At 40.2% G+C, this 23512-nt stretch overlaps 1 protein-coding gene across 1 annotated transcript in view; it reads left to right on the forward strand.

The window, feature by feature from the left end:
• The first annotated feature begins 2346 nt into the window (after positions 1–2346).
• The window catches only part of LOC118909530 (girdin-like), a 95003-nt gene continuing 73837 nt past the window's right edge, over positions 2347–23512 (forward strand). The window contains 4 exon segments of the mRNA XM_057496962.1: positions 2347–2740; positions 4581–4663; positions 7866–7986; positions 8084–8184. Coding sequence (XP_057352945.1) covers positions 2354–2740; positions 4581–4663; positions 7866–7986; positions 8084–8184 — 692 coding nt within the window. The 5' untranslated portion in view covers positions 2347–2353.

The following is a 23512-nucleotide window of genomic DNA, read 5'->3' on the forward strand; positions in this document are numbered from 1 at the left end:
ACCAAATGAAGATACAAATACAACACTAATATTCTTTGGTGTGGTTTAGAATCACCCAGTCCCAGGAATTTGCAAGCAATTAACATCATGTGCACAAGTTAATAATGTCAGCTTGCTTCCACAATGCCAGGCACCATTGCCAGGGAATCTTTAGGCTCTAGAAACAAAAAGAATTTAGGCTAAAACTTTGAATGTGGTAATGAAAAAGAAAGAGTATGTAATTGTATGGATACATGATTGCTATTTTCACTTAGTAGAAAGAGTATCAGCACAATTAATATAGTGTTTCTCTGCTCTGTCCCCACAAAATTGTTGTTCCTAAATTAACACAGTATCTTATAGTCAGTGGCATCTGAGTATACTAAGGATATCCAGTAATTCAAGACCTGATTAGACCAGTGATCCCCAACCTGGGTGCTCACTGGAATCATCTGGGGAGATTTTAAAAATTAGGGTCACCAGGCTTCACCAGAAACTCTAGGAGACAGACCCATGGATCCACATTTTCTTTACACATTCTCCTGATGATCAGCCAGGTTTAAGAATCAATAGTAGATGGCAACCAATTGGTTCCTTCCTGGTCTGAAGAATCAATGGACCACTCTTGCCACTATCATTACAAGGGAAAGATTTGGATGGTAAAGAAAATAGAAACCACGCATAGTCAATTTCCAACTTTCCACTTGACGTCGAGCTTTCTGATTACAATCCTAAACAATGTTTAGCAATAAGATAGGAGTTTGTTACTCGCTCACACTGTCTGTTCATGTCCTATTATTCATAGGTCTTATCTGAGAAGGATACATTTTTCCATGCTTTGTGAATTCAGTATTAGAAGAGATTTAAGAGCAATTTTCAAAGTGGCAACGTAGCATTACATTACCTTATCATAAGGAAAGGTCCCACTCCTGCCTTCTGAGCAACATACCCTGTATGAAAAAAGGTAACAGTAACTTTAATTGGCATTCTCCTTATCACAAGAGACATAAAAACAGGTTCCATTCTTCCATGATTGCAGAGAAAATAGTAATTATACATTCAACCAATGGTTTGGGTAGTTAATTATCTTCCTATATGCCACATACATGAGAAAAATCTACTTACTCATTTTTGTTTTACTTACTGCTCCTCCTTATTTTTTTCTTTTTAGATAAATTCTTGCAACTTCAGAGGGAAAATATGCTCCCAGCCCAGGACAAATAAACCTTTGAAGCCAAAATCAGTCAAAGGGAGAAATAAAGTGGGAGAAACCTGTGTATTGCTTACAATATTATTCTTTAGCACCAAACTCTGAGATGAACACCATATAATATTCCCACCCCACTCTCTCCCCATTTCATAAATAAGAAAAATGGGGTGCAGAGAGATAAAGGAATTTAACAGGGTCACAAGCTGTATGTGGTGAAAGAAAGATTTGAACCCACCAGGTGTAATGCTTAGAGCTTAGATCTGTAGCCCTGCATGATATTTTAGATCTCATCTAAACTCCAACTATACTCATTGTGCTTCTCTTAGGTATGAGTGTACATTCAAATCCTCAAGCAGAAAGCAAATGTCCCATGTCAACCATATCGCCCAAAGAAAGGGCTTAATAAATATCTGAGTGACCAACAGACCAAGTAAACACCTTGCTATTTTTAAGCCATGACAGTCAGTAATCAGGTTAAAAGTGAGATTCTGAAATAGTGAACCCCATCAATATTACATTGAACTCATTAAGAGCAAACCATCAGGGTAGAGAGGGAATAAAACTGGCTCCTTGAAAACTTGACAAAAATTATATGTGTGCATGTGTATGTGTGTGTTCACACATATTTATTAACACGCCGTTTGCTAAATAGACACAGATATAGGTAGGTAGTTAACAAACATGTAGGTTTGATCAAAACAAACTAGTTTACCTTTTCCAGGGCAATAAATCCCTCTCACCTTTGAGGTTGACTTCTCTCCCAGGCTCTAAAATCCTAATGCTTTACCTGCTTCTGCAGGTTAAGTGGTTACACCTCTATAGGGCTGTTAACCCTTCCCGCCTTTATCAGTTATTTATTGACCAAAAGTCACATCCTGCAGACTGTCAGCTGAGGAGCCGTGTAAACAATAGAAGGCCCTGCTGTTCCTAAGTAGGATGGGTAGAAAATAGGAGGAGGTACCCCAAACTGGAGAATTTTCCTGTTTCTAACTTAGGATTTTTTCGTTTTCACTCAACCTGTTTTCGGGATGGAGACAGATCTGGCGGGCTTTGCTTTGGCCGCTCCTCTCCGCAATTTCCTGGGATGTAATTTGTTCTCGGCGGAGGAGAGGCGCAAGGCCGGGCCTCGGTGCCGGGCGCGGCGGCAGCATCGAACCGGGACGAATGTCCTGGGGTCTCCCGGCGCGCCTCTTCGCCCCACCCCGCGGCCCCGGCGGCGCACACGGGGTGGCGGGGCGCGCACGGCCAGTCAGGCGGCGCGCGAGAGTGGGCGCGCGGGGCCGTGGCGGCCTCTCTCGGGAGAGGACTTCGTGCGCGCGGCTTCCTCCTTCCGGCGCGCGGCCGCCCCAACCCAGGCCCGCCGGGCCTCGGCGCGTAGGCCGCCAGGGCAGCAGTGGCGGCGCGCAGGCCTTCGGGCGGGGCGGGCCTCCGGCTGTCTCGGACGCCGGGACCCCGTGCGCTTTGCCCACCCGCCCGCGAGGCCGTAGCCGAGCTTCGCCCTTGCAGCCACGCAGGGCCCGAAGACCCCGGCCAGCCCCGACTCCACGGAGGGTGAGCTCAGGGACGGGCGGCGGTGTGGGGGGCTTACAAACCTCCGGGCCCGACCCCCACCCCATGCCGGGAAAAACGGGGTGAACTGCTTTCCCTGCGCGCAGCAGCCCTGGGTTTTGGCGACTTGAGAACCTCTGATTAATGGGAAAAACCTTCATCCCGTTAATCGTGCAGTGAGACGGTGTCCTTGCTGCGGGGTGCTGGGATGGGTGGAATTACTGATAGTCGGTGATCTACAATTTACTTATTTCATCCTTGGCTAATAATTTGCATTTGTAATGGGGGGGCGGAAAGAGGAAGAAAATGTTCCGCTCCGGTGCGAGGTGCACGCCGAGAGATGGCAGAGAAGGTACGTCGCAGCCTTTCCTAAGCGCACAATTAAGGACGCCTTCCGTGGCAGAGCGGGGAAGGGATGGTTGGGATGCGTGTTTCCTGCCAGTCAGGCTCCTGAGTGCACTCAGCCCTGGTTTTGACCATCTAGAAGCCTGTCAGAAGTTGGAGGTTGGGGCCTAAATTTCTTCACTTCTGACTGGGAAGATGAACCAGGTTTTCCAAAAGCTGCGTTGTTACGTTCCAAGTCCGCTATGGCAGGAAACGGCCGGGCAGTGAGGAGAAAAGCAGCGCAGCCAGGTTCTGGTAACTGGGCGGGCGGGCTGTCGTTAAGGGGTTTCTGTCTGGAACATCCAGAGTCTGGGCTTTGAGCCTTAAAGAGATGGGTATTGGTCAGTTTTAACTAGCAGAATGAGAAGAGTATTAGACATTCTTAAAATGAGGCAGCCCAGTTTAGCTCTGGCTTGCTAATCTTCAACACCTACTTATTCACTTTTTTTCAGTAACTGGGTTGAAAAGACAGAATGAGAGAAATCTTCTCCCTTTCACCCATTATAATTGGGGCAGCATCTTTCCATCTTTGCCTTAGACCCTGAAAAACAGAATCTCAAAGATACCCCTGAGAGGAAAATTCTTTCCTTCCCTGGAATGAAAACTGGAGTGCTTGCCAAACTGACAAAGAAAGGAAAGAATTAACAAATGTCTTAGGCAATTTGCAGTTTATTCAGTTCCTTGTTCAAATGCTTGAGCTTATACAATAAAAAGGTGAGAGAGAGCCCGAAATAGAAGCAGGGGAGAGAAGTAAATGCAAGATACAGAGATTGCAGAAACCAAGAGAGTCTGTTTTCTCCTGATACAGGTATGGAAGAATCTAGATGTGAGTACAGAAGGCGTAATCTTTTGATCTACGTAACACGAAATTGCTTTTAATTTTAACACTGAATTCTTCAGAGTAGAGGGAAGCATAGCTAGGCTGGGCTACATGCATCCCAGTCAGTTTGGACAGTATTGTCTGTTCAGTGAGTTATATGTTTATTTTGCCAGCTAACTCTATTAATAATCTGTTATCTCTAATTCCATGAGTTTGGCTTGTTTCCAGTTATTCCTTCATGATAGGACACTTGGCTAGAATTTGTCAGGGTGTTAAAACTTGAAGAAATGCAAAACCCAGAGAACATTTTGCATTGGAAGATGTGATCATTTCATAACGGGAAATCTTTTACCAAATTGAAACCTATGAAACAGGCGTAATAGGATTTGACTAATTTTCCTACAAAACATTTCATTTTTCACACTAAGTTACAAGGAAGAGTCATTTAAACAAGTATCTCTTTGGTACCTTTAGAATACTTATTCATTTACCAAGAAATCCTAATATAACCCACCTAAGAGACCTGTTGTACAAAATATACTTGAATAATCAAAGTGGTTAGCTATTTCCCAATTATAAACCAAGGTGTGTTAAGTAAGTCTATCCTATAACTTTTAGTGGTATTTATTGTCTTTTCAGTTATCCTGCACAGTGACAGGAGGAACCAAGAACTTTAGGCACAGCAGCTACTGCAAGGAAATGTGGACCCCAGGCCTCAGAAGGTACGTGAAGGAGGGTGTGAGCTCACTGGTTATTTGAGTTCCATGTCATTTAGTAGGCTTACTGCCTCCTTTCTTACCCGTATGAAGATTTTAGGAAACTTCAAAGTGTTAGAAATGTTTTCTTAAGTATAACAACAGGAGCACCCTCTCAGGCTGGGCCTTAGGTGAGTTTAATACCTACTAAAAGCAGTGCCTGACATGCAGCAAGTCCCACACAGGTATTTACTGTTCATTATTTTTACTCATGAGAACCCTACTTAACTGCAGATACGTTCTTCAGCTGGACAGAGTTAGGAGTGTGTTTTCATTCTGGTGATTAAGGATGATCAATCATTCTAAGATAGTAAATTGTAAACATGAAAGTCAAGTAGGCAAAGAATATTTCTGAACTTGGATCAGGAAAAACCCTTACTATGAATTTAAAAATCACATTGACTGTAATGGGACTTTATATGTATTAGGAATTCATATGCAATATTTTATTTTATTAAGTTGTAGTTTAATAATTGTACTGATTAGGGAATGCATTTTAGTTCAAAATCAAAAGGTATAAAAGGGCTGATTATGGAATGCCCCCTGCTCAGCTGTCCACCTTCCTCTTCCCTGTTAATCTTCCCAGGTTGACCAGTTGTGGTGCATTATCAGATTTTTTTTTCTTGATATTTCTTTTGGTGTCTGGATAGGTTTTGAATGAATGTTTTAAAAACAGAACCCTGGACATGTGATCCTTTTCCCTGGGTGCATGTGCAATGGGGGTGGGGATCCAGACGATTCCATCTAAGTAAAGGGCTGGCCATTGACAAGATTCTTCATCTGGGCCACGTCCTTGCCCCCCTGCTCCCTTTGCATGAGGGACACTGGCCTCCTTGCTGCTTTTGGGGTTCTGGTATGCAAGTTCTTGGCCCAGGAAGCTGCATGATTTTGACTCCATTCAGCCTTTTCTCAACATCAATCACCCCCTGCCCAGGACCCTTCTTTGTTAGTAGCCCTGGGACTTGGTGCCTACCTCGTATGATTGTGTATGTTTCTGGCTCTGTTTGTTTATGGCCTGTCTGCCTCTATTAGAACCAAGCACCCTGAGAGCAGGGAGTGTGTGTTCCCCTATCCCCAGGGTCCAAATCCCAGAACAACAACTGGCCCAGAGTGGGCACTTGGTAAATCTTGCTGAATGAATGAATGGTATTTGGAATAAAGCTGTTTTAAATAGAGTTAAATGGGCATATTTTCCACAGAACTTTTCAGAACTTTGAATAAGCAAGTTGCATAGCATAAGTAGAACAAGGCAGGTGGAGTTAAGCTCCTCGGTACAAAGTCAAGAAAGGCTTTGTGCTTTTCGATGACAACTCAAACAGAAAAAGCCACTGGCAGGAATGTTATTGGCAGCCGAACTAAATGGATTTACAAGCGTCTTCTTGATAATCAGGAGAGGGAGAATTTACACCCAAAGGCATTGATAGTACCAAACCCATTGTGAGTAATTACAGACATGTAAAATGTGTGCTTGCTTTTAGCTGAGAGAGAGAGAGAAGCAGATTCAGATTTCCTGTATGGTCTCACTTCCCTGATCCTCTTTCCCCATAAGAAGGGAAATCACCTTAGCCACCAGTTCTGACTTGTGGGTTTTCAGAGTTCAACTCTCTGGCTTGGCTTCAGATTCTGCCATTTTGAAGTGGAAATCCCATTTCCTCACCGGACCCAAGAAGGCTCTGAAGGTGGATGCTGACTCCTGGGGGCTGGAGGGCTCTGCCCAGGCAGCACACCTGACACAACAGGCCTAGGGTTCCCTCGGGTTTGCTCTTAGCTGCAAGAGGCTGCTGGGGAGTTGTCCTGGCTCCTTTAACAAAGGAGCATTAATTACAGAAAATGTCAAGCTTTTTAAAGTCCATTTGTTACCAGGCTGCAGGGACATCAGGGACTCTTTGCAGGGCCGTGGAGAAAGGACTGTTGGTGTCAGGCCCCGTCTCTCTGCAGACAGAAATAGTGAGTCTTGAGGGTGTCATCCTTGTACAGGTGGCAAATCCCATGGGGAATTTTTATATTCAAGGAAACAGTGCAGACAGTGGGGCAGTCTTACCAGAGCTGGACTTAAGGGAATTTGGAATGCCTTTTTTTTTTTAATTAAAAAAAATTGGGGCAAGTTATGATGATTTGTCAATGTCAGGTCAAATACTAATTCTTTTTTCCAAAGGCCAAATAGTTAATATCGAATCACTTTGCTGCAGTCAGGGAATACCAACACATTGAAAGACAGCGTTTTGGTTATTTAAAACGCTTCTACATTCACTTGCAACTTGAGGAGCATTCATGCTTTAGTGGACTAGATTTTAACACAGAGTAGGAAAAAGAAAAAAAAAAAACGAATTTGGAGCTCAAGTCCCTCCTTTGCTATGTGCTGCAGTGAGTTTTCCAATTCCCGTTTTGCCGGGGAAAGCACGCTTAGAAGATCAAATCAAACTGTCCGAAAAAGGCTGTCTGCATCTCTCATGTTTAAAAGAGGAGTTTCTTTCCCTTTCCTTCACACATAAAAGAGGGCACTCGGGGAGGAAATAAACCATAATTAGGTATGAGCGAGTAAGCAGACAGACCCCTTCCTCTGCCTTCCCCATCTCCGCCCCCTAAGCCCTAGCCACAATCCTGGGCGCTAGCTAGGGGCCGGCCACCGCAGCAGCTACAGCTGCAGCGGGCGCGCGGCAGCGGAGCCAACCCGGAGGTGCGCTCGCTCGGGAGCGCGCTCATACAGCGGTTTTCTTATGTCACAATCCAGAGGCTTCGGCGCGGAGGGGCGGAGAGTCGGCAGAGGGAGCAGCGCGCTCTCATTGACCGCGGGCTCCTGCTATTGGTTGGTCGGCGAGGAGCGCGGTGTCATTCGGTTCTGAGAGCGTTACTCCAGCCACTCCAGAGAGGGCGGAGGAGGAGGAGGCTAGAGCGCAGCGGTGATTTTGTGCCTGAGCTTTACAGAGGCGCACTAAAAAAGGCTGGCGGGGTTCAAGAAACTGAGGGGTTAGGAACAGACGTTCAAGCCCCCTCCCCTCGGGGAGGGGTCGAGCCCTGCCTGTCGTTGGTAAGGTGCTGCGGGCAGGGAAGGCTCCGCGGGTCGAAGCGGTTCCATGCCCACTGGTGGCTGGAACGTTTTGAGCATGGGGGCCGCTTTGAATCCTTAGCGTGGTATCTAACGTATTTCATTGATTTCCTCCTACTTAAGCGTTGACCAATTCCCTAGGCGTATTTTTGTGATAGTTCCTTTTACAAATATCCGTAAAATGGAGAACGAGAGTTTTACGCCCCTTGTGGAGCAGTTCATGGCCAGCCCCTTGGTCACTTGGGTAAGTAGGGTGTTGTTTATCGTATTATTTTTCTGCATTATTTGTGGCTGCAGAGATGGAAGTGGGCGTTTGTATCGTGATGACCGTTCTGTTCCAGGTTAAAACGTTTGGACCTCTGGCTGAAGGACATGGGACCGACCTGGATGAATATGTGGCTTTGGTGGATGGGGTATTCTTGAACCAGGTCATGTTCCAAATGTAAGTGTCTTTTTCTTTTCTAGATAACTTGTTTTACTGAAAAATTGCATACTGTAAACTTAGAATTTATGTTTTAAGCCACTGGTTTGGTTCTTTGGCCAGAAAAATTCAAGTGGCTCAAGAATTGGACCTTGAAAGGAGCAATAGTCTTACATGCCCAGCCCATTTATCACAACCCAGTAATTATACTTGTTGAAATTGTGAAGCTTCAGTTTTTCATTCTGCAAACCAAGTATTGTCATTTATTGTCTTCAGTGCTGAAATGCAAATCACACTGTAACCACTTTGATTATTGGTAAAATGGGAGAGAGAATGAGAATAGTTTCCTAAGGGGAGAAAAACCTTTACTGTGAAGTTATGTATATCTGATGCAGAAATGTTTCTCATTAACCTCTGTGTCTAAAAATAAATGGCTCAAATTTTGAAACTGGTGAAGTAATAACATTTTAGAAGAGAGAATTTCAAACAGTTCTGATTGGAGAGGACTGTTGCTGTAGCAAGTAATTTAAATGTGTAAAATGACTGAAGTCTGATTAGATGATTTATCATGTGATTTATTAGATTAATATTTGTGGGATTATTTTAAGGTACTCAGAGCTAATTTTGACATACAGGTTACTGAAATCTTTATAACAACTAGATAATGATTTAGTAGGAAAATCTTGGTCTTTTATACTTATGATTTTGGGTTCATATTAAGTAGGAATGTGTTTTTGAGATGGTAATTGAATATCAAAATCATACCTGGTAGCTGGACCAGTGAAATAAAACTCCATTTTATCATTTTAGGTAGTGTAGCATACATGCATTCTAAATACATCACTATAGGTTCTCAAGCTGAATATTACAGTCGTGTTCCAAATAACATGTATTTAGCTTTATTTCTTTTGAATAATACTGATAACAAGAGTAGTGTAGAGCTTTCAGTTTCAGGAGATTCTTATCTTGGGAATTTAGTGTATTATTAATAAATTGTTACTAGAGAATAAGTCTAGTAGACTACTACCCTAACAAAATATAAATTCTGTATTTTATTGGGAATTCTTTTTTAAATTTCTTTATTTAGAACTGGGTAGAAGTCAAATCCATAAATAATTATTTCAGAGGCAACTTCTCAGTCTGTGTGCTCAAAGAGATTTGTGTTATTTTTCATGTATGTGTCAATCCTACAAGATGTCTTATACTACTATATGTTCTCCAAAAGTGTATAGGCAGCCAAGGAAATATATTCGTTGCCTAAATGTGTGTGTATATTTTTTTTTAGAAAAAAGGAATGTGGACATTAATTATTTACAAGGATAGTGAATATTTTTTTGGCACCTCTCCTACTGTAACTATTTTTTATCTTTGAAATATCCCACTATTTCCTCAACAAAATGGTAGAATAATTTAATTGATTTCTGTTTTAGGTCATGCATTTCAGGAAGGGTAGCCATTACAGTAGATAATCAGATCTTGTTCCTCTATGTCTTTTATTTTTAGACAAAAAAATTTTAATTTGTGTGCTGAACCCTAAAAAAGAAGGTGTGTTTACAAAAATAGGAAAACAGTTTTCCACTTTAATGTTTTTTATTTGAATGATTCTTTTTCCAAGAAATACTTAGGTTTTTTTGAGTCCTGAATAGTTACGTAGGTGCTAGAAACTGACACTCTAGCTTATTTCCACTTTGAGTACAGTTCTATATATTTTTTTAATGTATATGTATATTTTGAAAGTAATGGTGTTCCAAAATAGTGGTTATCAGGTTGTTTTTTGAGAGGACTAGCTCTATTCCAAACCTCAAATCTGCTTCTATTTTCAGTTTCACCTCCCAGTTTCTTTAGAAGTTTTTTCGGTGTCCTAATTCTGTTTTTAATGACCTATATAAATTAAAGGAAAAAAAGTAAGAAGTATGCTTTAGCTTTAAAAAAATTTTTTGCTAAAATATGATCAACACAAATTTATTTTAACCAATTATTTACCTAGTGAAGCAGCAACTTATACTTTATTTTAAAAGCTGTATTTTGCTAGTTTTGAAGTCATTAAGATTTCGGTTAAATACTCTACTCAAATTAATGTTTGATTTAATGTACTCTATTGAATGGTCAGTTGAAACTTCACCCAGTAACTAATCTGAAAGTTAGCCTTAGTCTAAGTAATTTCTAGATTACATTTGGTTATGTATTTTGTGAGTTTTCTTCATGTTTCTTGTGCTTGGATTGTTGAGCTTCTTGGGTCTATAAATTTGTAGTTTATATCAAATTTGGGAAATTTTTTACCATTTCTTTAAATACATTAAGAATATTTGTAATGTAATAACATATATTTAATATACATTTATATAAGAATATATAAATGTGTGTGTATCTGTGTGTGTGTGTCTGTGTTGACCCCCTTCTCCCTTTTGGAAGTCCAGTTAACTGTATATCAGGCTGCTTGATGTTTATTGATGTTCTGTTCAAAGTTTTTTTTTTCAGTCTTTTCTGCTCTGTGTCATTTTGGATAATCTTGTTATGAGTCTAAATTAATTAATATTTTTCTCAGTAATGTTTAATCTGCTGTTAATCCCATCCACCATATTTTTCGTTTCAGACATTCTAGTTTCATCTCTAGAAATTCAGTCTTTTTTTGTATCTTCCAGTTCCATAGCTTTCATGCTCTGTCTTTTCCCTAGTTCTTGCATATGTATAATACAGTTACAACTGTATTAGTGTTCATGTCTACAAATTCTGTCTGTGTCACTTCTGGACTGGCTTTGATTTCTCTTCATTATGGATTAACTTTTGCTTTTGCATACCTGGTACGTTTTGATTGGATGCCAGACATTTTTTATTTTACCTTGTTGGGTGCTAGATATTTTATATTTTACTAAGTATTGAACTTTATTCTGGACAAACTTAAGTTACTTGGAAAGAATTTAATCTTTTAAGTCCTTGCTTCTAAATTGTGTTAGGCAGTACCATCTTGTCCCACTATAGTGGCAAAACCTTTCTGAGTACGCTGGCTTATGGGAACAAGAACTGTACCTGGACCTGTGTGAGCTCTGGGTGCTATTCCCGCTCATCCTGTTTGGTGGTTCTGTTCTGCCCTATATACTGGTAAGTATTCAGCTGAAGACTTGTTGGATACCTTCTGCAGGTCTCAGGATCTTCTGTGCGGCTCTCTCCTCATAGGTACTCTGCCTTGTATATGACAGTTACCTTGCTGTCTCTAGAGTAGAGTCTCTAGCATCTTCTTAACTCAGACCTCTCTTCTCTTCCTGGGTTCCCTATCCCTGTTTTGTGGCCTAGAAATTCTTCCAAGGCAATAAGCTGGGGCAACTGTAGGACTCATCTTGTGTGTTTCTGTCTTACTACAGATCTACTATCCTTTATTGCCTGATGTCCATTTAAAAAATGCTTCATATTTTTTTATTAAGGTATCATTGATATACAGTCTTATGAAGGTTTCACAGGAGCAACATTGTGGTTACTAGATTCCCCCCATTATCAAGTCACCACCACATAACCCATTACAGTCACTGTCATCAGCATAGTAAGATGCTATAGAGTCACTACTTGTCTTCTCTGTGCTGTACTGCCTTCCCTGTGCCCCCCTACATAATGTGTGTTAATCATAATGTTTTTTAATCCCTTTCTCCCTCCCACCCCTCCCCCTTCCCTTTGGTAACAGCTAATCTCTTCTTGGAGTCTGTGAGTCTCCTGTTGTTTTGTTCCTTCAGTTTTGCTTTATTGTTATACTCCACAAATGAGGGAAATCATTTGGTACTTGTCTCTCTACGCCTGGCTTGTTTCACTGAGCATAATACCCTGTAGCTCCATCCATGTTGTTGCAAATGGTAGGATTTGTTTTCTTCTATGGCTGAATAATATCCCCTATGTATATGTTACCCATCTTCTTTACCCATTCGTCTACTGATGGACACTTAGTTAGCTTCCACATCTTGGCTATTGTAAATAGTGCTGTGATAAACATAGGGGTGCATATGTATTTTTGAATCTTGGATCTTGTTTTCTTCAGGAAAATTCCTAGACATGGAATTCCTGGGTCAAATGGTATTTCTGCTGTTAGTTTTTTGAGGCACCTCCATATTGCTTTGCACAACGGTTGAACTAATTTACAGTCCCACCAGCAGTGTAGGAAGGTTCCCCATTCTTTGCATCTTTACTAGCATTTGTTTTTCCTTGTCTTTTGGATGCTGGCCATCCTGACTGGTGTGAGGTGATATCTCATTGTGGTTTTAATTTGCATTTCCCTGATAATTGGTGATGAAAATGCTTCATGTATTTTGTCTTTTATTTTCCAGTTGTTTTAGACGGGGGGGTAAATCTGGCTCCTGTTATTCTATCTTGGCCAGAAGTGGAAATCTGTTTATATACTTATAATTACATTTTTGCTCTGCCAGTCTTGTGTTCCTGCTTTCAGAAGTAACATTCAGTTTTATTAGAGGAGTCTTACAATAGGATTTTTTTCATTTAAATTGTTAAGAGTCAGAGTATTTGTTAACTTAGTGACTGGATTTGCCTTTTTGGACACAGAATTTCAGAGTAAAGAGTTGACTTCTTCATGCCAGTTTACTTTCTCTGCCTTATAATTTTAGAGTCTGTTCACAAGGGGGGACCTGGATTTCACTGAGTAGCTCCTTGACTCAAAGAATCTCTGTAAGAGCTTGTGACATGACATTAGTCCTCTTTAACTAATGGGAAAGGGAAGCTATTTAGAGATCTGGAATGATGGGCCAGCTGTACTGCATGCTGCAGGGCATTTTCCTTCTTCAGTGGAATGAAATCTTTTTTCTTCAGTGCTAGTTACAAGACATAGGGCTTGGGGAGAGGGAAGTACAAGTAATCATCTTGTTTGAGACATCATGCAGTTCTGTAATCAATTTTGAATACTACTTGCTGTGAGTTTTTTAAGGGACTTGTGACATTGTAGTTAATTTTATAATCCTAGTTTAAAAAGGATGCTATTCATATTACCTAAGCACTGAAAATATGGATGTTAGAGTTTTAAGTACTTATTAAAATTGTTAATGGCATCAGATCAGTATTTGGAATTACTCTCTATGGTTCAACCCCATAAGATAGCTATAGAGATCTATACTTGGAATACTTGGTAATTGTGATACTTGTTACGGCTTTTTTTCTTTTAGAATCTTGAGTTTGAAGGGACCTTAGGAGTCACCTTCTATGAACATAATTTTATTTTTTTATTTATTTATTTTGGTATCATTAATCTACAATTACGTGAAGGACATTGTTTACTAGGCTCCCCCCTTCACCATGTCCCCCCCACATCCCCGTTCACAGTCACTGTCCATCAACATAGTAAGATGCTGTAAAATCACTACTTGTCTTCTCTGTGTTGCACAGCCCTCCCCGTGCCACCCCCACACTATACATGTTAATCATAATGCCCCCTTTTTTTCCCACCCTTATCCCTCCCTTCCCACCCATCCTCCCCAGTCCCTTTCCCTTTGGTAACTGTTAGTCCATTCTCGGGTTCTGTGCTTCTGCTGCTGTTTTGTTCCTTCAGTTTTCTTTTGTTCTTATACTCCACATATGAGTGAAATCATTTGGTACTTGTCTTTCTCCGCCTGGCTTATTTCACTGAGCATAATACCCTCTAGCTCCATCCATGTTGTTGCGAATGGTAGGATCTGTTTTTTTCTTATGGCTGAGTAATATTCCATTCTGTATATGTACCACATCTTCTTTATCCATTCATCTACTGATGGACATTTAGGTTGCTTCCATATCTTGGCTATTGTAAATAGTGCAGCGATAAACATAGGGGTGCATCTGTCTTTTTCAAACTGGAGTGCTGCATTCTTGGGGTAAATTCCTAGAAGTGGAATTCCTGGGTCAAATGGTATTTCTATTTTGAGCATTTTGAGGAACCTCCATACTGCTTTCCACAATGGCTGAACTAATTTACATTCCCACCAGCAGTGTAGGAGGGTTCCCCTTTCTCCACAACCTCACCAACATTTGTTGTTGTTTGTCTTTTGGATGGTAGCCATCCTTACTGGTGTGAGATGATATCTCATTGTGGTTTTAATTTGCATTTCTCTGATAACAAGCGATGTGGAGCATCTTTTCATGTGTCTGTTGGCCATCTGAATTTCTTCTTTAGAGAACTTTCTATTCAGCTCCACTGCCAATTTTTTAATTGGATTATTTGCTTTTTGTTTGTTGAGGTGTGTGAGCTCTTTATATATTTTGGATGTCAACCCTTTATCGGATCTGTCATTTACGAATATATTCTCCCATACTGTAGGATACCTTTTTGTTCTATTGATGGTGTCCTTTGCTGTACAGAAGCTTTTCAGCTTGATATAGTCCCATGTGTTCATTTTTGCTTTTGTTTCCCTTGCCTGGGGAGATATGTTCATGTTTATGTCTAAGAGATTTTTGCCTATGTTTTTTCCTAAGAGTTTTCATGACTTACATTCAAGTCTTTGATCCATTTTGAATTTACTTTAGTGTATGGGGTTAGACAGTGATCCAGTTTCATTCTCTTACATGTAGCTGCCCAGTTTTGCCAGCACCATCTGTTGAAGAGACTGTCATTTCCCCATTGTATGTCCATGGCTCCTTTATTATATATTAATTGACCATATATGTTAGGGTTAATATCTGGACTCTCTATTCTGTTTCACTGGTCTGTGGCTCTGCTCTTGTGCCAGTACCAAATTGTCTTGATTACCGTGGCTTTGTAGTGGAGCTTGAAGTTGGGGAGTGAGATTCCCCCCCCCCCCAACTTTATTCTTCCTTCTCAGGATTGCTTTAGCTATTCGGGGTCTTTGGTGTTTCCATATGAATTTTTGAATTATTTGTTCCAGTTCATTGAAGAATGCTGTTGGTAGTTTGATAGGGATTGCATCGAATCTGTATATTGCTTTGGGCAGGATGGCCATTTTGACAATATTAATTCTTCCTAGCCAGGAGCATGGGATGAGTTTCCATTTGTTAGTGACCTCTTTAATTTCTCTTAAGAGTGTCTTATAGTTTTCAGGGTATAGGTCTTTCACTTCTTGGTTAGGTTTATTCCTAGGTATTTTATTCTTTTTGATGCTATTGTGAATGGAATTGTCTTCCCGATTTCTCTTTCTATTAGTTTATTCTTAGTGTATAGGAAAGCCACAGACTTCTGTGTGTTAATTTTGTATCCTGCAACTTTGCTGAATTCAGATATTAGCTCTAGTAGTTTCAGAGTGGAGTCTTCAGGGTTTTTTATATACAATATCATGTCCTCTGCAAATAGTGACACTTTAACTTCTTCTTTACCAATCTGGATTCCTTGTATTTCTTTCTTTGTCTGATTGCCGTGGCTAGGACCTCCAGTACTATGTTGAATAACTTTGGGGAGAGTGGGCATCCCTGTCTTGTTCCCGATTGCAGAGGAAAAGCTTTCAGCTTCTCGCTGTTCAGTATGATGTTGGCTGTGGGTTTATCATATATGGCCTTTATTATGTTGAGGTACTTGCCCTCTATACCCATTTTGTTGAGAGTTTTTATCATGAATGAATGTTGAATTTTGTCGAATGCTTTTTTGACAAAAAAAATGATCATGTGGTTTTTGTCTTTCTTTTTGTTGATGTGGTGGATGATGTTGATGGATTTTCAAATGTTGTACCATCCTTGCATCCCTGGGATGAATCCCACTTGGTCATGGTGTATGATCCTTTTGATGTATTTTTGAATTCGGTTTGCTAATATTTTGTTGAGTATTTTTGCATCTGCGTTCATCAGGGATATTGGTCTGTAGTTTTCTTTTTAGGTGGGGTCTTTGCCTGGTTTTGGTATTAGGGTGATGTTGGCTTCATAGAAAGAGTTTGGGAGTATTCCCTCCTCTTCTATGTTTTGGAAAACTTTAAGGAGAATGGTTATTATGTCTTCTCTGTACGTCTGATAAAATTCCGAGGTAAATCCATCTGGCCCAGGGGTTTTGTTCTTTGGTAGTTTTTTGATTACCGCTTCAATTTCGTTACTGGTAATTGGTCTGTTTAGATTTTCTGTTTGTTTCTGGGTCAGTCTTGGAAGGTTGTATTTGTCTAGGAAGTTGTCCATTTCTCCTAGTTTTCCCAGCTTGTTAGCATATAGGTTTTCATAGTATTCTCTAATAATTCTTTGTATTTCTGTGGGGTCCGTCGTGATTTTTTTCCTTTCTCGTTTCTGATTCTGTTAATGTGTGTTGACTCTCTTTTCCTCTTAATAAGTCTTGCTAGAGGCTTATCTATTTTGTTTATTTTCTCAAAGAACCAGCTCTTGGTTTCATTGATTTTTGCTATTGTTTTATTCTACTCAATTTTATTTATTTCTTCTCTGATCTTTATTATGTCCCTCCTTCTGCTGACCTTAGGCCTCATTTGTTCTTCTTTTTCCAATTTTGGTAATTGTGACTTTAGACCATTCATTTGGGATTGCTCTTCATTCTTTAAATATGCCTGGATTGTTATATATTTTCCTCTTAAGGCTGCTTTTGCTGTATCCCACAGTAGTTGGGGCTTAGTGTTGTTGTTGTCATTTGTTTCCATATATTGCTGGATCTCCATTTTAATTTGGTAATTGATCCATTGTTTATTTAGGAGCATGTAGTTAAGCCTCCATGTGTTTGTGAGCCTTTTTGCTGTCTTTGTACAGTTTATTTCTAGCTTTATGCCTTTGTGGTCTGAAAAGTTGGTTGGTAGGATTTCAATCTTTTGGAATTTTCTGAGGCTCTTTTTGTGGCCTAGTATGTGGTCTATTCTGGAGAATGTTCCAGGTGCACTTGAGAAGAATGTGTATCCTGTTGCTTTTGGATGTAGAGTTCTGTAGATGTCTATTAGGTCCGTCTTTTCTAGTGTGTTGTTCAGTGCCTCTGTGTCCTTACTTATTTTCTGTCTGGTGGATCTGTCCTTTGGAGTGAGTGGTGTGTTGAAGTCTTCCAGAATGAATGCATTGCATTCTATTTCCTCCTTTAGTTCTGTTAGTATTTATTTCAGATATGTTGGTGCTCCTGTATTGGGTGCATATATATTTATAATGGTTATATCCTCTTGTTGGACTGAGCCCTTTATCATTATGTAATGTCCTTCTTTATCTATTTTTACTTTCTTTATTTTGAAGTCTGTTTTGTCTGATAGTAGTATTGCAACACCTGCTTTTTTCTCTCTGTTGTTTGCATGAAATATCTTTTTCCATCCCTTGACTTTAACTCTGTGCATGTCTTTGGGTTTGAGGTGAGTCTCTTGTAAGCAGCATATGGATGGATCTTGCTTTTTTATCCATTCTATTAGTCTGTGTCTTTCGATTGGTGCATTCAGTCCATTTACATTTAGGGTGATTATTGAAAGGTATGTACTTATTGCCATTGCAGGCTTTAAGTTTGTGGTTACCAAAGGTTCAAGGTTAGCTTCTTTACTATCTTACTGTCTAACATAACTCACTTATTGAGCTATTATAAACACGGTCTGATGATTCTTTATTTCTCTCCCTTCTTATTCCTCCTCCTCCCTTCTTCATATGTTGGGTGTTTTGTTCTGTGCTCTTCTTAGGAGTGCTCCCATCTAGAGCAGTCCCTGTAAGATGCCCTGTAGAGGTGGTTTGTGGGAGGCAAATTCCCTCAACTTTTGCTTGTCTGGGAATTGTTTAATCCCTCCTTCATATTTAAATGATAATCGTGCTGGATACAGTATTCTTGGTTCGAGGCCCTTCTGTTTCATTGCATTAAGTATATCATGCCATTCTCTTCTGGCCTGTAGGGTTTCTTTTGAGAAGTCTGATGATAGCCTGATGGGTTTTCCTTTGTAGGTGACCTTTTTTTTCTCTCTGGCTCCCTTTAATACTTTGGCCTTGTCTTTGATCTTTGCCATTTTAATTATTATGTGTCTTGGTGTTGCTCTCCTTGGAGCCCTTGTCATGGGAGTTCTGTGTACCTCTGTGATCTGAGAGGCCATTTCCTCCCCTAGTTTGGGGAAGTTTTCAGCAATTATTTCTTCAAAGACACTTTCTATCCCTTTTTCTCTCTCTTCTTCTTCTGGTACCCCTAGAATGCGGATATTGTTCTGTTTCAATTGGTCACACATTTCTCTTAAAATTCTTTCATTCCTGGAGATCCTTTTATCTCTCTCTGCATCAGCTTCTCTGCGTTCCTGTTCTCTGTTTTCTAGTTCATTAATGGTCTCTTGCATCTCGTCCATTCTCTTTTGAAGTCCTTCCAGAGCTTGTTTTATTTCTGTATTCTCCTTCCTTAGTTCTTGCGTATTTCTCTGCAAGTCCATCAGCATGGTTATGACTTTTGTTTTGAATTCTTTTTCAAGAAGATTGGTTTAATCTATCTCCCCAGGTTCCTTCTCAGGGGAAGATGTAGATGTTGAAGCTGTCTGGGTTATTCTTGTCTGGATCATATTTTTTTGCCTTTTCATGTTGATAGGTGCAGTGGTGTGCTATTGACTCGTCTGTCATCTGGGAGAGTCAAGACTTTCCACTTGCTCCTGGCCTTTCTTTACTGGGACAACTGCGACCCCTAGTGGCTTGTGTTGGGCAACTGCATGTAGAATGGGTCTCTGTATCTTGCCCGGCTGGTATGGAGGAAGCTCCCTTGCTGTGGGCGTGGCCAGCCTCAGGCTTCTGCTCTGCTATGGCGGGGCCCCAGAGGGGTAATGGACAGGGGGCTATTTGGCTGTTTACCTCCGTGAGGGGTCTCAGAGCTGTTGCCCAGGGGGTTAATGCGCCCGGAGTTCTCTGGAATTTCCAGCTGCTGAAGTGTGACCCGGGATGCTTCCGTCCAGCTGTGGGGTCCCTGTCCCTTTAAGACTTTCAAAACGCACTCGCTTTTCTTTGTCCCAGGGGCACCGGCTTCGGGACCCACTCACAGGTCTTACTGTCCTGCTTCCCTAGTTTCCAACACCCCACGCACGGACTGTGTGTCCGCGCTCCAGTGTGGGTGGTTAGGTCTGGGTGTTCCGCAGTCCTGGGCTCCCTCTCCCTCCCCGCTCCGACTCCTCTCCTCCCAGCAGGAGCTGGGGTGAGGGGCCTCTGGTCCCCCCGGGCTGTGGCTTGTATCTTATCTCTTTCACCAGGCGCTAGGTTCTCGCAGGTGTGGATGTAGTCTGGCTGTTGTCCTGTGTCTTCTGGTCTCTCTTTTAGGGATAGTTGTATTTGTTGTATTTTTAAAAATATGTATGTTTTTTGGAGGAGATTCCCACTGTCCTACTCATGTCGCCATCTTGGTGCCGCCCTCTATGAAAATAATTTTAATTAAGCCCTTAACACATGGTTATCCAACTTTTGCTTAAGTATTTCCTGAGAAGGAGCTTCAGAAAGAATACCTAAAGAAGCCATTTATCTAAGAGAGGAAGTTGAGAAATGTTCCTTAGTTCTGTCAGTGCTTAAGCTTAAAAAGTAGATTATGTTAACTTTATGATTGCAAGAACCAATATCTAGGTTATCTTATCAAGTATGGCATTAACTCTGAATGGTCACTCTCAGGTTTTCTCACTGGGCCTGATAGTTTTTGTTTAGTTCTGTTTTTGTTTGCTGCTTCTTTAAATACACACACATGATGTTGTTATCTTATTACCATTTTTTGTGATTTACTTCCCATATATTTCTTGGATGTGCCCCTGACTCCCTGACTTTGGACTAATGCAGTATCCCCTGATTGGTTTTCTTACCTTTGGGCTTGCTGCCTTTAAAGCTGTCTTCTCATCTGTGATTGTAAGAAACTTTCTAAAACATTGATTTTATCATGTCACTCTTGTCTTTCAAACGGTTCGATAGCTTTTTTCTGCCTTCAGAATAAAACACATTTAAGCATCTAGACTCCTGAAATCTGGCTGCTGCCCAAATCCATAGTTTCATCTTTGTGTAGTACTACTCCTCAGTGTATGGCCTAAAATTGAGCAAATTTATAGTTCTCAAAGACCAGCTCTATTCGTACACCTCTGTGCTTTTCTACATACTGTTCCTTTCCCTAGAACACTTGCTTTCTTTAACCGATTCCTACTTTATCGTTGCTTTTCTGCCATTCCCTGTCTCATCCTAGGCTTAGAACTCCTTGTGCATCTATAGGATCTCTGAATACTTTGGTGATAGCATTTATCTCACTGGGTTGCACTTCTTCATATGCTTGACTCTTCTGACTAACCTATACATCTCTTGAACCCACTTTATCTTTCATCTCTCTATTCCTAGAGTAGTGTTTGACATATACTGGTAAGGTCTTGATACACTTCTGTTTTCTTGCATGCATGTCCAAGGTGCTAACTCTTATACTCCCTCTTCTAGATACTGCTCCTTGGCCCATGGGTCTACATGTGTGTAGCATAGTCCATCCTTAGAACAAGTGGCCCATTCAGGCCTTGAAATTGGGTTGGAGGTATTTGGGCAAGAAATTCCAGAGTTTTAAGTGACTGGAGTGTCATTTAGAAGGAGGAGTGTATGGGTACATTGTCTTATTTCCATGGACTTCTTGCCCAGTGGTGAGGGGTGTGGCCCTGAGGAGGGCCAGTCTGGAACTCAGGGCTGAGCCCTCTTTTGCCAGTATCTAAATATAGTACTTACTGAGAGAAGTGTGAAAGGATGGTTCATCAAAGATCAGTCTAGTCAGTGAATGGTTTCTCAGTGCTTACTGCGTGACTTATTCTATATGACAAACTATCTGCAAGGTGTCGGGCATATGATGCTGAATAAGTAAGGTATGGTCCTTGCTCGCTGGTAAGGGGAGACAAGCATGTAAACAAATTGTAGTGTGATGTATGTGTTGTATCCTGTAATTGAGTTCTTGATACAGTGTTGCCACAAAGTGATCTGATGAGTTATATGGAGGAAAGGCTTTTTGGAGGAAGAAGCATTTGAACTAGAACATAAAAGTAAAAATTAAGTAGGAGCAATTGGGTGAATAAGAGTTATAACCAAAAGTAGGAGGAAGGACATTTTAAGCAAAGAAAATAGCATGAAAAGTGGCATTAAAGATGTAGACAACAGTGGTATAATTAAAGAACTCTAGGTTATTTGGTATGGCCAAAGCAGAGATTTGTTTTTCTTGCTCATGGGAAATGAGTTTGAAGAGCTGGGGATTGGGAGATTGTCCTTAAATATCATGTTAAGAAGATTGGAATTTTTTTCTGTAGAAATGTGTGTTAGTTCAGGTTCTCTCCAAAGAAGCAGAACAAACAAGGTGTGTGGTGTGTGTGTGTGTGTGTGTGTGTGTGTGTAGAGAGAGAAATAGATGTATTTTAAGGAACTGGCTCATGAGATTATGGAAGTTTGACTAGTCCAAAATTTGATGGGGGTAAGCTGGCAGGATAGAGTCAGTGAAGAATTGCATTGAATTCCAAGGCAATTTGCTAGAAAGAGGTCAGTGTTTGTTCCACTAAGGTCTTCAAATGATTGGATGAGGCCCACTCACATTATGGAGGGTAGTCTGCTTTAAAAAGTCCATTGACTTAAATGTTAATCTTATCCCCAAAATGCCTTCACAGAACCTCCAGAAATTATTCAGTATCTGGGTGCTGTGGTCCAGCCAAACTGACACATAAAATTAACCATCACAGCTAGTGTTCCTTAAACTGGGTCCAGAGATATTCTTGGAAATCTGGGAGTATTTTAGGAATTTTAATTTCTGTGTTTTCATTTTAGTAATTTAAATTCTTTTTCAAGAAGTAGTAGTAGTAAAATTCTTTCACATGGGTAATTTACAGTTGAAAAAAAATTTTTTTAATACACTAAGACTAGTTTTTTGAACCACTTTCTCACTAGGTCCATGGATGCTTAGAGGTTTCTATGAGCAGATCTGCAGAATTCTTGATAATTTTTTTCTTAAAAGTGTTGTTACTGTACTCCAGCTTGAAAAAGCATAATACAGGCTATAGAAATCATAAAAGGAATTGAAATATTTAAAAAGTTTCCTGAAAAACTGAGATATGCCACAGTATTAGATTTTCTAATATAGAATAACGCTAATATAAAAGTCACAACTACCAGTCTTCTTTCCCCACTACTACATTGTTAATTATAACCCTGTTAAAACTAGCTATTTATTGATATTAGTACATAATTATTCAGTTGGAGGGCCCTAAAACAGTTTATTTCTCTTGGGCCATTTGTAGACCATGCTGTGAATTTCCTTAACTTGTCTCTTAATAATTATTTACCTCCGTTTGTGTCTATGGGCCTTTCCTGTAACTTGGTTTTTAGTTCATCACATCTTTTTCAATACTACACTTGTTCATATATGTGGCTGTTTTTTTCTTTTCTATTTTACTTTTTATTATATTTCTTCTTTTATTTTTGCCCTTTGTAGTGCTTTTTTAATAGGCATCTATTATTTGGTGGTCTTATAATGAAGTTAGCTTGTAATCCTTTGAAGTACTTTTAAAAAAATTATTTTGGTATCATTAATGTACAATTACATGAGCAACATTATGATTACTAGACTCCCCCCGTTATCAAGTCCCCACCACATACCTCATTACAGTCACTGTCCATCAATGTAGTAAGATGCTATAGAATCACTACTTGTCTTCTTTGTGTTATACTGCCTTCCTTTGAAGTGCTTTTATGATACACTGAAAAGGGCAAATTCAACCAATATCGTGGTGATATTATTCTGCTCTCAATAGAATTCAAATTCTTAGAGTTATCCTATGTGGAGACTCTTTGCTTTAATACTAGAGAAACTGATGATGAAAAAGGGTTTTCTTACTGAATTTTGAAACTTCCTACTTGAGGTAAGTTTCTCTGTACATTTTAGTTCATTAATTAAAAGGTATTGTATTTTGGAAAAATACTTAAGGTTTTTCCTCATCTTGGAGGGCCTTATTTCTTCTCAGAAATAACAATGATAGCTGTTACTGGTAATTAATCAAGTGAGCTATTTAAGTTACTCTAGGAGGATTTATATACTTCAAATTAAGAGTTCTTACTCTATTGAATTGATAGTGTGGGAGTGAAAGCCCTGCTAGTTATGTCTGACATTGATCAAGGAAAGCACGTAACTACACATCAGCTCAGTTTGAGATTTGTTGAGTCTCTAAGACTGACTAGATCTGGAGCAGATACTACCCCAGAATGCTCATTAAATTAAAACAAATCTGTGTGACCCTATCGTAAGGTTTAAGGACACTGGGTAAAGGTCCCATCACAGATAAGTGATGCTCATTGGTGCTGGAAACGTACTCATTTAAGTTACTGGCCATGTGGTTGGACCACCATATAAATGAAGATTTTGTTACTTTATGAAGTCACTGATTGCATAATATGAAGTCCTCAGGTCTCCATACCAAAACAGGAATTGATTTCCTTTATTCAGTTCTCAAAGTGAGGTCAACAGACTTTGAACAAAATAATGTATCAAAGCACA

The sequence above is a fragment of the Manis pentadactyla genome, chromosome 2 (genome assembly GCF_030020395.1).
Source record: "Manis pentadactyla isolate mManPen7 chromosome 2, mManPen7.hap1, whole genome shotgun sequence".
NCBI lineage: Eukaryota > Metazoa > Chordata > Mammalia > Pholidota > Manidae > Manis > Manis pentadactyla.